This window comes from Ovis aries, chromosome 25, assembly GCF_016772045.2.
Source record: "Ovis aries strain OAR_USU_Benz2616 breed Rambouillet chromosome 25, ARS-UI_Ramb_v3.0, whole genome shotgun sequence".
Lineage (NCBI taxonomy): Eukaryota > Metazoa > Chordata > Mammalia > Artiodactyla > Bovidae > Ovis > Ovis aries.
Window position 1 is genome coordinate 24,036,277 of NC_056078.1, and position 14,676 is coordinate 24,050,952.

At 37.1% G+C, this 14,676-nt stretch overlaps 1 protein-coding gene across 5 annotated transcripts in view; it reads right to left on the reverse strand.

Moving 5' to 3' along the window:
- Positions 1-1,153: 1,153 nt before the first annotated feature.
- Positions 1,154-14,676, reverse strand: part of DNA2 (DNA replication helicase/nuclease 2) — a 38,159-nt gene continuing 24,636 nt past the window's right edge. The window contains exons 11-21 of one of the 5 annotated variants that reach the window (XM_060406838.1): positions 10,866-10,982; positions 10,671-10,780; positions 10,271-10,380; positions 9,102-9,326; positions 7,738-7,931; positions 7,555-7,644; positions 7,268-7,472; positions 5,609-5,698; positions 4,804-4,986; positions 2,922-3,070; positions 1,154-2,320 (exon numbers count right to left, since the gene is read on the reverse strand). In XM_060406838.1, the coding sequence (XP_060262821.1) occupies positions 2,254-2,320; positions 2,922-3,070; positions 4,804-4,986; positions 5,609-5,698; positions 7,268-7,472; positions 7,555-7,644; positions 7,738-7,931; positions 9,102-9,326; positions 10,271-10,380; positions 10,671-10,780; positions 10,866-10,982 (1,540 nt within the window). In that variant the 3' untranslated portion in view covers positions 1,154-2,253. Of the gene's footprint in view, positions 3,071-4,803; positions 4,987-5,608; positions 5,699-7,267; positions 7,473-7,554; positions 7,645-7,737; positions 7,932-9,101; positions 9,327-10,270; positions 10,381-10,670; positions 10,781-10,865; positions 10,983-14,676 lie in introns of all 5 variants that reach the window. The other 4 variants (XM_060406837.1, XM_015104395.4, XR_006058031.2 and 1 more) reach the window with 4 other exon arrangements.

The following is a 14,676-nucleotide window of genomic DNA, read 5'->3' on the forward strand; positions in this document are numbered from 1 at the left end:
TTTTATAAAACCATGAGAACAAAGGAAAAGTTTTCTAGATTGCTTTCCCCCCAGTGTAACAAGTAGTAAACAAATCTTGTTCAGTAATAGACTCACTTTATTTAAAGCTAAGAAATATTTCTTCGAGGGAGATGTTAAGCTCTAAAATACACATTTGCCAGATATTCTAGTCACCTTGTATTGAACAGAATTTGGAATTAGGGTGTATGTTTAAACCTTATTACACTGAACAATTTTAAACTAGAATATTAGTCTGTTCTGAGTATACAGATTTGGTAAACAGCCACAAAGGTGATGGTTGAAGCCAATGACTGTCCAAGGAGGGAGAACAGGACCAGACCAAACACAGAGCTCTGGGAAAGACCAGTCTTTAGAAAGTGAGAGATGAGGAAGAAAAGGAAAGAACCAGAGGAGGCAGCAAGAGAACGCAGGAGACAGGAACTCTGAGCTGATTCAGGAATGGGGACACTGGAATGGCTACCCTTTCCTCACAACCTGGCTTTCCACCATAAGGAAGACCCTGTCTAGGCTAATGGTGCTCTTGATCTGGACCTGCACAAAGTGAGTATCCAATAACATTAGTGACTGGTAGCCATTGCCGCCTTAGTCTTTGGCATGGATGTCATAAACCGCATTATTAATCATTTGAGGGCCCAGTCTGGGTTTAACTTCCAGCTCACTCAATGCCTCCAACTCACAGCATCTTATGTATAAAAGATGAGTCCTACTTCTTTGAAGTAAGTGTCTAGAATCTTGTAATCAATACAGATTCCCAAATGACGAAGAAACATGGAACTCCTCCCTAGGTTCTTCTTCCATTGGGCTTTGCTGTGCAGGCCATACAGATCTGTAAAGCAACCATTAGTGAAGCCAAAGAATTTTCTTATTCCAGGAACTGAAATTATCTTCAGATTCCTTCCTGTTATATAAACTAATGATAACCAACCAATATTTAAGCCTTATCTCTGCAACTTCCTTGTTTTTCCTGTCGAATCCATAGTCTCTCCGTGATCAGCTCCATCCTATCCATGTCAGCACTCCTTGGTTTCAGCTTTAGAACACTGTCAATATTTCACTTCTCAATACTGGAAAAAATGGTGGACAACCCTGAACTTTATTATTATTTAGTATTAATCATCAACACGGTGAGACCTTAGAGTAAAAAAAAATTTATTTAATAAAAACATCGTTATAATTTTTTAAAAAACGTGTGGTAGAGGCAACAGTTTTTAATGTACTTTTCATTAAAAAAAAAAAAAAAACTTTGAGAGAAATGAGAGATCCTCCCCCAAAGTTGGATACACTAACGTTAAAATTGGTCACCATATAAATAACCAAGCACCTTGAGATAATTCTGTTTTATAAAACATCTTCATACAAAAAAGGAAAATTGAGTAATGCCCCAAAACAGGGGCATATGAACATGAATAGGTGAAAATAGGGATACACCTTTTTTATTTGTCATCAATTCAGCAAAATTTTTTCCCAAAAGAATAATAAGAATTATTTTCTTTAATATCAAAATCTACTCTAAAACACTAAAAACTGAAAATAAAAAGTGGGAGAGGAAGGGGAACTAACTAGGAGAGTAAGGAAAATTAATTAGAAATAATAAATTTATAAGTAATAATTTAAAACACTAAGCATAAAGTTTTTTAAAACATCTCTGATACCAGAAAGCAAAAGTCAGGAAAAAAACAGCAAAATGGCCTTTGGATCAGGGACCTCAAAATACAGAAGAGAATCATACTTTTCATTATCACAAGATTGTGCTTAAATGACAAAAACAAATCCATTTTCTTACCTAGTCTTTCAAATAAACAAAACAAGATAAAAATCTACAAGATCAAATTAATCTTGAAAATTTAAACTTAAAAGTTTAAACCTCAGATTGAAAAGTTAACCTATCTTTAAAAGCTGGTAGAAGTGTATCAAACTCTACGTCTTACAGAGACACATTTATAATACCTATAAATTTAGACTTTTAGTTTTGGGTATACCTGTACTGAAAAAATAAATTCTATGTTAAATGTTGTATGGTTATGTTTAACAAGGTTATACAAAAAAAATAAATAAGACCAAAAACTGGAACTCTAAATGAGTATATATATTTACATAATTTCTTACCCGTGGGATAAAAGTTATCATCACAGTGTAACCAGTCACTGATTTTATAGCATATCCAAATGATAAATAATAGGCAATAGTTAGAGGAGATCATCATGGTATGAAAAAAGCAAGGAAAACAGTGCTTTATTTTCTTTGAAAATCACTCAATAGATGACAAAGGCTTTCATGTTCTCCTGATGGAAGATCAATGATATAAAATAAATTAAGGAAGATATATTTAGTACAATGTGGAACTACATTAAAACATGTGACATTATTATTTAACATTCTGTAATCTTAACAAGGCTACTAGAAAGCTTGTATTTTTGTGACATTCTATGGAAAATAATGTACTTAAGCAATATGATTTACCTTAGTGTGAGACCTTCATATAATTTTTTAAAGAGATGATCTATTTTTTAAAATTATCTACAACATGATAAGAAATAATCTCCATTTTTAAACATAATACTTTGTCCTAGATGTATATATTTTTAAGGTTATCGAGGTGAGAGGAACCTGACGGGATACCAGTTTTCCTAGATGTGTTCTAGGAAACATGCACTCTGTTCCTGGGGTGAGAAATCAAGTCCCTTTGTTTCCCCTCTCTCATTTCACAAACTATTCTTCTCCATCACCTTCATTATATCACATTTTGCTTAAAACTAGTTCCTGTGAATTCTCTCTCCTTTGTAGAATCAGGTCTTTTGAAATACGCCATGGGAAACACAAGACAGAGTTTTAATTGGTACAAACACATAAAGCACTCACATAGCACAATCAAACGTGACCGTATACAGAACAAAAAGGATATCAATTTTTCTGAGTTTAGATGATTAAGTAGCTTCCCCAAGGGAGGATAGCGGCTTAGTGAGGGCACGCATCCCAGGAGAATCAGCTTATGTTTGGCTCTGGTTATAGCAACGTTAAGACGTCGCCAATCTTTCAACAGTTCACCAAGCTGAAAGAAAGATAATTTTCATTCTTTGAGTTTTCTTATTTGAGGTTTTTCTGAAAAAGAACAGTTTTTATTGAGCCATCTTCCTACTTTCAAAAACATATTCCAAAAAAGATCCAACACATTCAAAGTGCAGACAGTTGCGAAAAAAAACTTGCCCATGATGCCAACCTCAAGTATTTTATTGTGGGTGTGATATCCATGGGGCTTCCCGAGTGGCTCAATGGTAAAGAATCTGCCTGCCAGTGCAGGAGATATGAGTTTGATCCCTAGGTTAGGAAGATCCCCTGGAGAAGGAAATGGCAACCCACTCCGGTATTCTTGCCTGGGAAATCCCATGGACAGAAGAGCCTGGTGGGCTATAGTCCAGAGGATCCAAAAAGAGTTAGACACGACTTAGCGACTAAACAACAACAACGATATCTTTGCCATAATTTTAAATGATTAAATATGTATAATGAAAATGTTTTAAAACTTTAAACATATTAAAAAATAAATTTTAGGGACTTCCGTGGCAATCCAGTGGTTAAGACTCTGCACTTCCAATGCAGGGGGTGCAGGTTCAATCCCTGGTCAGGGGACTAAGAGCCCACATGCCCTACAGTGCAGCAAAAAAATAAAAACAAGTAAAATTTTCAAACATTAAATACATATCATAAAGAACTGAAGTCGTCTCCACTTAGTGTAGTATTGTTTTTAAATGTAATAAAAACTCATATAAGACTCAAAGGAGTGGTTAAATATACCATGTTCCATATATACAGTGGAAAACTTTGCACCTTTAAGAGAAGAATGAAATCTCTTTCTGTGTAATGACATGTAAAGATCTCCAAGCTATATTATTAAGTGGAAAAGGCAAAGTCCAGAATAGTATATATATTAACTTTTGTGCACAAAGAAGGGAAACATAAATACTGATTCATGTGCTTACATATGCTTAAAGAAATTCTAGAAGGTTAGCAAAAACAAACAATCCAAAAAACCAAACATGTGAGGATAAGAACTGAGTAGAAGAGTAACAGGGAAGAAGGGAGACTTCTTACTCTGTGTATTTTAAAAACTATATGCAGGTATCACAAAGTCAAGAAAAATAAGTCAAGGAGAGATAAAAACGCAAAAAAAAAAAAAAAAAAACAGCCTGGAATTATCTACAAATTTGAAAGTAAGCTAGGAAAAGTTTATATGTTTAAAATGCTCCAAACATAATAGCCAAAAGGTTGGAAGCAACCCAAATGTCCACTAATGGATGAACTGATAAACAAAATGCGGTATATACAGGCAATGGAATAATAATCAGCCTTTAAAAGAAAATTCTGTTACATGCTACATTCTGTTACATGGATGAACCTTGAGACATTATGACAAGTGAAATAAGCCACTTATAAAAGGACAAATACTGTATGATTCCACTTATGTGGAAAATTCATGAATTCATAAAGTTCTGTCAAATTCACAGAGACAGAAAGTGGTTGGCAGGAAATGAAGAGAGAGGGAATAAAGGAGTGGTTATTCCTGGATATAGAATTTGTTTTACAAAATGAAAAAGTTCTGGAGGTTAGCTGCACACACTGTGAATATACTTCATACCTGTGAATTGTACACTTAAAGACAGTTATGATGGCAAATTTTAAGCTATGTGGTTTTCTAACATAATTTTAAAGAAGAGAGGTAAATAATGTCCCAAACAAATAGAAAATAAAAATCAGAAAGCAAAGCAGAAAATAAAGTTAACTCACAGTTCCATCTTCATTGCTTCTAACAAAAGATACTATAATGATACTTTTGTCTCTTCCTTGGTACCTGTCAACTGTATTAACTTCAACCATCCCAACGGAAGAATGTGCCAATAAGTCGTTGATGACCTTTAACTGCTGCCTGTATGGTGCAATGATACCAATATCAGAGGGTTTACAACCAGCCTGTTTTAAACAGAAAAGAACACAATTTAAAATGAAAAAAATCCTGACTTTTGTTATTTAAGCTTTACTAAATTTATTAAATAAAATGTTTACATAATGTGACAACTGATGTTTATAATACATGTTCCTATGTATAACACAAGTTCCTACAAGGAGGAAATAAATTATTGAATTACTCTAAGGCTACATCTACATTTCCTGAGAGGCAATGATTTCCACAAACACCTCTCCCTGAATTTTTAGAAGTTCGTGGCAATATAATGGTTTGTATGCCACCAGAGCAGTGATGCCATACCAAAACAGTACAAAGAAATAAATTTTACTTTCTGCTCTCCCTTCTCACTGAAGTTTCTAGTCTCCAATCATACTGACTTCTGTACTAAATGGACACAATCAGAATTATCTGATGTTACAGAAAGTTATCCTAAGTGGAAACCCAAAATGCCATTATTGTATTAGATACAGTAATTACTATCTTAGATAAATGTTGTCAAAATAAAAACATTCAAGCTTCAGTCCTCTTAACAGAAGTTAATGCTAAATCTAAAGTTCCTTAAGTTCTAACATTCTATTACCCTGCACCTTAATATTAATTTGCCCTCAAAATTCAATTCTAAGTTACCTTAATAAAAACTGAGGTCAGGAAAACAACGAGTTTGGCTTCCATTATATTACTGACACCTCCCTTTTCAACTTGTTCTGGTGCTGGAACCTAAACAGAAAAATATGCATCCTGCTTGTGAAACAATCTCTGAAGTAAAGAGTACTGTCAGTACACAAGTGGCCACAGAGACAGTACTGCCAGATATGGACACAGATGAAAAATATCTTCCTCTTAAAATTGAATGTAAAAGAACTGGAGTCACTTTTAGAAGGAAACCCATCGTAAACATGCTACATAACGTTCATACTAAAATCTCTACGAAAGTCAACCATACACTGAGCTTCACATACATTACTGTGTTATCCCCCGTTTTATAGGCATCAAAGGCCAGAAGAGATAAGTAACCTGCCCAAGCCTTACAATACACCGTGGCACTAAGATTCAACTTAGATCTGGCTCCAATATCTGTGTTCTTTCCATTTTCTTGTTACTCTTTATACAAATAATAGAGCCATAAAGTTCCCCAGGTTCTACCACCCCTAGTAAAAATTTTAAAGGATTATTTTGCTCTTACGTCACCCCTACATCACCTTGATTAATTTTAATATAACTTATTTGGAATCCTGAGGCCAAGAGACAGGAAATGCAAGTAGCAAAAATAAAGAATCTGAACAATCACTGGTGAGGTTAATAATTATAACTTCTAACTAACAGATTAGAGTTGTGGTTTATAAAAACAGTCATTATCAACTACACCTCCATAAAAAATAAAATGAAAATTTTAATTACATAAAAATATAAAAGCAGTTATTTATGAGATCAGTTTATCTGAATAAATTTTCCAGAGCCTGCCTGCTCCTCAGTATTGATTCTTCATTCTGAAACACTAGAGCAATGTCCACGACAATGAAAATTCCAGCATGGTACATGAATGGTAAGGCCCTATTTTTAACAACTGCTGACTCCACCCATCTTAATAACAAAATATATAATTATATTAAGAATGATATGCATAGATCAAATTGATGACTATATTTTTAGTTGAACTTATGTAAAGATTTCCAAATCAATAATGAGAAGCAGTATAGAAAACAAACTGTAGGAACACAGAGTCAAAACTTTATTCTTAGTTCCTAGAAATAAGAATCAAGTCATTTAAAGTCCTTGTGCAGATTTTTTAGTGATAAATTTGTAAAGAGGTCTTTAGGTGCATGTGTGGGAGCAGGAGACGCATGGGAAACCTCTGTACTTTTAGCTCAGTTTTGCTGTGGGCCTAAAACCACTCTAGAACATAAAGTCTATTTTTTTAAAAAAGGTCTTGAAAAGAACATCAGTTTGTCTTACCTTCTGTCCATTTGTAAACCCAAACTTTTGACAGTATCAATGCCAATTACTTTTCTAGGAAATGTAATTATATACTTGCATTCACTTTCTAGCTTTCCTACTTCAAAACAATTTGACATCTATCAATCATCAGAATAAACCTCCTCCCAAAGATAAGTGAATCTGTAGAAAGAAAAGATTCTTTTGTGTGAAAGCATAAGAAGCACACTAGTTTTAACTGATAAGCTGTAATGAAGCAATCGCTTCTGAAACTGAGGAATTTAAATAGGGCAAACGGAGAAGAACGAAGGAAATGTTAGTTTGTGTGTGTGTGTGTGTGTGTGTGTGTTTTACCTTGTGTGTATTAAGAAAACAGACAGGATTGTTTGGCTCGAATGCTCCAACCAGCCAAGGATTTTCTGAATAATCAGCATAAAACTCCAGTTCCAGCTTTACATCTTTAAAGTTAGGTAGGTTTATCACTGCGTTGGCCACTTTATCTGATCCACACTCCAGCTTTCCTTCGTATGTCAGTTTATTACTTAAGGACATAATTTTACTAAGGGAATTACAAAAATAATTTTAGTTTGGTGATGAACACAAATATGAAAATCACTCATAGCTGACACTGTTACAAATACCTGTTCATTCTGTATTGCACAGTTAACTGTACAACTGCATTCTTATTCTGCTCCAGCCTCTTGAATAAGCTTTCACTCATGCCAAGAGCTCTGTCAATGAATCAAATTCAGGATTATCAGTCTACTGAAATCATCCTTTAAATAAGTATCTAGTTTAAAATTGAAACCTTAATGTCTGCTTACCTTGCTTCACGGTTTAGCACCAGGGGAGGAAGCTGCTGATGGTCCCCCACCAACACAAATCTCCGTGAAAAAAAAAGTGGCCCTAGGCAAACAGGCTGGCTAATTTGAGAGGCTTCATCCACTATACAAAAATCAAAAGTTTTACGAGAAAATATGGGATGGTTTATTCCCATACATGTTGTTGCAACTATAAGCTAAACACAAAGAAAAAAAATAGATCAGTTCTTTAATATGTCCAAGAAATAAACCTTGTTTTCCCCATGTTTGAAATTAAAAGATCAAAAAAGAGCTCTTTGTCCCCCCAAACAGAAATCCCCAATGTTTTTTAATTTAGAAACACTTACAATGTGTAAACATTTTTAATTTTTTTCTATAAATTTTAAAAAATCAAGTTTATTTTCCAGACACAATAACAATGCTCAAGTTTGGATCTATCGAAATGGAAATCTGAACATTTCAAGAGGCAGTAAGTTAATGAATTTTTTTTTTTTAATGTGAACTAGGACTTCACTTCTGGGAAGATGGAGTACTTTTCCCTATCACAAAGTACAACTAAAACCCCTAGACATTATATATAAAACTTTAAAGCCTCTGAAAGGTGGAGAAAAGATAAATCAGCTAGAGACCTTGGGACATGAGGAAAAGCACAGTAATTTGTTCCCTGGGTTTTCTTTTTGCCTCACATATCCCAGATTTCAGACATATGGAACATTCTAAGTGAAAAATTCCAATCCCAGAAGATCACATATGATATGTGAAACGAAGCAGGACTTTATGGGGCCCTCCTGGGCACAAAAGCCTTTCTAGGTCCCTCATTTCTTATTTGTAGGATAAAAGCTTCAGCCTCTTAGATCTCCTCAGAGTTCCAAAGAGCAGATTCATAACCCCCTTTTAACCATGCCTGAGTTCACGCTAATAAGATGACTTTCTTGCATTCTGTGAGTCATTCAAGCAAATGATGGAACCCAAGGAGGAAGACATAGGAATTCCCAAAATGGGCACAAGAGATCTGAACTTGCAATTCAGAACTGAAGTAGGGGACAGTCTTGTGGGTCTGAGCCCTTAACCTGTGGAGCCTGCACTAACTCTACATAGTTAGTGTCAGAAGTGTGAATAGAGAGAAACAGAGTTTTTCTTTACCAGGATATTTTAAACTAGAAGATGGGAGCCCTGAAAAATAGACCAGAAACTTGTTTCAGTTCAGAAGCAAAGAGCAAACTATAAACTCATAAACTGGTCCTATGGTTTATATAAATGAACCTGCAAATTCACTCAATGCAATTGAATTTCTCAAAGTGCCATTTCTCTCCTCATTCTGACAGCAAAAATTATTGTTAGTATGATTATACAATAATTGTACTTACTTGACTATTGTAGAGTTCTTCTAAAAGAGCTAAAGATTTAATGGACTTTGATCTGCAAATTTCCTCCTCTGTAAATTTTTGGATATCTGGATGTACCTTCTGAATCTGGCCCAAGCGCAAAAATCCAATTTTAAACTTTGCTAACTTCAAAAGAATATTGTCAACAGCAGAGTGTGTATAGCTGGTCAACAAAACACTAAAACCACAGGCATAGAGAATTCTTACCTATTAATAAACAAAAGAATGGAAAAGAGCATTACTTTAAGCTCCTGATAATTTTTAACATTTATATTTTCCAAAAGAATTAGAAAACTTAACAGGAAGCATATCTAAGAGCCAAGCCAAGTAACTTTTTATTTCCTTTGATTTTCTTTTTTTGACTGCACAGCTTGAGATATCTCAGTTCCCCCATCAGGGATCGAACCTGGGACCTTGGCAGTGAAAGCAGTGAAAGAGTCCTAACCAATGGACTACCAAGGAATTCCCCAAAGTAACTTTTTAAAAAATTATAAAGCCAAAATGTCTTATGAAAGTTAACATGGCATTATTATGCTATCAATGCTATGTTACCAATATATTAATTATATCACGATAAAATTGAGTACATATAAACTTTGACTAGTGCCTGGCACAAAGTATCAATCAGTAAATATGTGGTGCCATCATCATCATTATTCTAAGACTGCTCAGAAATTTATTGACATGAAAAAAAAAATTCAATAAGAATCTGTATCAGGGACTTCCCTGGTGGTCCAGTGGCTAAGATTCTGTGCTCCAGATGCAGGGGGCCCGAGTTTGGTCCCTGGTCAGAGAACTAGGTCCCACATGCCACAGCTAATGATCCCGAAGGCTGCAACTAACTTCTGGTGCAGCCAAATATATAAATTTTTTTTTTTTTTAAGAATCTATTTAAACCTCCTCGCACAACTTGTCATTTTTTAAAGCGAAGAAAAACAGAGATTTTAGACAATCTTAAATGCAAGGTATACACAAGATGATTACAACTATCGGTAATTTAGTTTTTCTATTTCTCATGTCATTCTTAGTTTGAAACAAAGACATTTTGATTTGAAATTCAGCCCGTTTGATAACCAGTATCACGTTCTCTGAACTGAAAAGAAAACGGATTTAAATACCCAGCTTCTAAGCAAAAGAGTAGTAATTCTTACGAGAGTACATATTGTAGTTGTTTTCCCTGTTCCCGGCATACCCACGATGAGGGTGTAGTCTTTTGAAAGAAGTACCTTTTTCATGGCTTGCCTCTGAGGCTTATTCAAACCTACATTTAAATTTAAAAATAATAGGGATAAGAGCGTTGAATTTTCAATGAGCAACTTAACTATAAGAAAAGCAGCCTGTGTTCTAGCCTGTTCTTCAATAGTCTTCTCAAAGTAAGCAAATATCATGGTGACATTAAAAATCACATGTAAACTACTTCCAGAGAGAGGCTGTCTAAAAACCGTAATTAGAAGTTTAATGAATCATTAAGACACTAGACTATAATACAGATTAAATTAAAAATAGAACCAAGAAAAATTAATGGACACAGGCATGCTGATTATAACATACCTTTCAGAATGCAGGCAACTGTGTCCTTTGCATCATGTGGAAGAACAGAACTGAGGTAGGATATAAACTGTGGTTCACGAAAGTCAATGATTAAATCTCGAAGTTTTTGGCTGAAAAGCAACAACACAAAAAATGCTTTTTATAATATTCCTCAGGAAACTGGAGTAATGTTCAGATTCATTTATCGTTACAAACCTGGCATGAGTATTTTCCATCAGTTTAGAAAGATTTCCTAATGGGGTATCTATATCACAATTTTTTTCTTCCTGGTCCAATCTGAACAAAGTTGACTCTGGGAGTCCTGACAAGTTCCTGAAACAGCAAAACATATGTATGTGAATATTTTTCATTTAACATAGTCAGTGGGTCGGTATAAGAAATGTGTTACTGTCTTTTGATACAGCAGATAAGAATCTTCCTGCCAGTGCGAGGGACATGGGTTTGATCCCTGGTCTGGGAAGATTCCACGTGCTGCAGAACAAATAAGCCCATGCACCACAACTACTGTGCTCTAGGGTTCACTTGTAGAGCCTGGGAGCTGCAACTACTGAAGCCTTTGCACCTAGCACCTGTGCCCCAAAACAAGAGAAGCCACCACAATGAGAAGCACACACAGTCCAGCTAGGGAGTAGCCCCCACTCTCTGCAACCACAAAAGTCCATGCACAGCAATGAAGACCCCAGTGCAACCAAAAATAAAAGAAGTAAAAAGTAAATGGGCCAGAATAACTATGAAAATGGCTACCAGCCCCTAACACATACTTGCCAACCAAAGGCAGGATAAGGCCCTGGATTGGTGAGCAAACAGAATAGGGCAAGGCAAAAGGCGGTGGCTGGGACTCTGAGCTCCCACTGTAGGGGGCTCAGGTTCACTCCCTGGTCAGAGAACTAGATCCTACATGCCACAACTAAGACTTCATATGCCACAACTAAAACTCTCGCATGCTGCATCTAAGACCTGGAGCAGCCAAATAAATTAAAAAAAAAAAAAAAAAAGGGCAGTTAATAATCCGAAACCTACAACATCTGCTGACAACTCACTTGGCCTTCCTTGAACTCCAACCTGGGCTCACCACCCCCAGCAGGATCCTGAGCACATGGCCCCTGCCTCCTCAGGCCTGCAATACATGTCTCTTTCCCAAAGGCTTCTCCCGCTCCGCTATCAGGCTGACCTGCGATGTTCCCAAGGTCCCTTCCAAGGTCCCTTCCATGCTCCTCTGTACTGTTCTTTCTTGTCATTTCCCTACTGGTACCATGGCTCCACCTGAGTCTGAATCCCAAATCTACATCACCAGGCCTGACCTAACATTCCTCTCTTACCCCATTTCTCACGCAAGCTTCAGCTTTGAATGTCCAGCAAGCAGCAAGATCTTTCCACTAAGTTAAAACTCAGGCAGTGAAAGTTTGCAAAACGGGACAGCTTTTTATCCCTGCTGAAGCCTTCTCCTCCTCCTGGGGACCTGACCTCAGGTAATGGCTCTTGCATCTACATGACTGTCTTTTTTTTTTTTTAACATGACTGTCTTGATCCTTCCCTCTCCCACCCTGCAGATCCAATCAGGATCTCAGTGTCAGACAATTTTACTTTCCAAATACTTCTCAAAGGCATTCCACCTTCTCCGTCAAAACTACCTTGCTCCCAATCACCTCAAGCCTGGGCCACTATAGCAGGTTCCTATAGCAGGCCACTTAGCAGGCCACTAAGCCTGGTTCCTCTGCTTTCAGTTTTGCCTCCACTGATTAACTCTATTCTCCACAGTGCATTCACAGAAAAACTGCAAATCTGATTATCATTCTTTTGTTCACTTAACATGGTACATAAACCCTTCTATGACGGGACCTCTCCAATAACTCCTTTATCTTTTACATTGCAGAAAGCAGTTACTACCTACACTTTCCAGAACACCCCACCTCACACCATCAGGCCTTTCCACACCCCGTGCCCTCTGTCTGGTATACGCCTCCCACGCTGCTTCACAGAGCTAACATTCCACCACAGGATGAAGATCTAGAACAACCCTTTTCACTCGCCTTCCCCGAGCCTCCTAAAACTGGGTTAAATGCCTCTCCTCTGTTTCCCATTAATTCAAACACTTGTCATATTAGACTGAAAGATATATTTATTTGTTACCCACAAGACTACAAATTCTTCAAGAACTTGCAAAATATCTAACACGTTAGGTACTAAATAAATACTTCACAGGACGGACTGAAGGGACTCCTAAGAAACAGCAGAAATATCACGGCTTATACACCAATATCATGAAACCTGGGCTAGGGCTAGTTACTGCTTAACCAGGATTACTGATTACTGGAAAGCAAGCCTGGAAATTTCCACTGCAGTTACCCTCTGGATCCCAATTACTGATCTCCACCCACTGAGAAATGTGACTCATGCCTGCACTTAAATGCAAGGAAGGCTGGGGGTCCAGGAAGAGGGGAATACGGATATTAACGAACATGGATATTAGCTTCTACCACAAATTTTCATACCAACTATTCTACTATTTACTTAATATTTTTCTTTAAATTAATTTACTTTGTTTTAATTTACACTTTATATCACAACTATAAATGGAAAATGGTGATTGCAGCCATGAAATTAAAGATGCTTACTCCTTGGAAGGAAAGTTATGACCAACCTAGATAGCATATTAAAAAGCAGAGACATTACTTTGCCAACAAAGGTCCATCTAGTCAAGGCTATGGTTTTTCCAGTGGTCATGTATGGATGTGAGAGTTGGACTGTGAAGAAAGTTGAGCGCTGAAGAATTGATGCTTTTGAACTGTGGTGTTGGATAAGACTCTTGAGAGTCCCTTGGACTATAAGAAAATCCAACCAGTCCATTCTAAAGGAGATCAGTCCTGGGTGTTCTTTGGAAGGAATGATGCTAAAGCTGAAACTCTAGTACTTTGGCCACCTCATGCAAAGAGTGACTCATTGGAAAAAACTCTGATGCTGGGAGGGATTAGGGGCAGGAGAAGGGGATGACAGAGGATGAGATGGCTGGATGGCATCACAGACTCAATGGACGTGAGTTTGAGTGAACTCCGGGAGTTGGTGATGGACAAGGAGGCCTGGCGTGCTGCAATTCATGGGGTTGCAGAGTCAGACACGACTGAGTGACTGAACTGATAAACTAATAAATGGAAAAAAGCAATTTGAACAAAATGGTGAGCTCCCAGAGGGCTAAGGAGGAGAAATAAGCGTTACAGCCAACACAGGACATCTGTCCTGCCTGCTGCACACGTGGTTGTGAGAATTATTTAGGTAAGATTCCATCCGTATTGTGCTTCCCAGGTGGCTCAGTGGTAAAGAATCCACCTGCCAATGCAGGAGATGTGAGTTCAGTCCCTGGGCTGAGAAGCTACCCTGGAGAAGGAAATGGCAACCTCCTTCAGAATTCTTACATGGAAAATCCCATGGACAGGAGCCTAGTGGGCTACAGTCCCTGGGGTCACAAAGAGTCGGACACAACTTAGCAACTGAGCACACACCCACACACACATGTCCACATTACTACTATGGAACATAATGTACTAAACAAAACTTTAGCAGTTGGATAACTGCTAAATGCCAATTAACATATAGGCTCCCCAGGTGGCACTAGTGGTAAAGAACCTGCCTGCCAATGTAGGAGACATAAGAGACTCAGGTTCAATCCCTGGGTTAGGAAGATCCCCTGGAGGAGGCCATGGCAACTCACTCCAGTATTCTTGCTTGGAGAATCATCATGGTTAGAGGGGCCTGGCATGCTACATCCATAGGGCTACAGAGTTGGACACGACTGAAGTGACTTAACATGCACACACTGAACTGTATGTTTAAAATGGTTAATGGTTAATTTTATGATATGTGAATTTTATCTAAAATTTTTTTTAAAGGCATGAAGCACTGGTACAATCTACTACATGAAGATGAACCTCAGAAACAGTATGTTAAGTAAAAAAAGCCAGTCACAAAAGGCCACACAAGTGTATGAATCAGAAAAGGCAAATCTATAAAT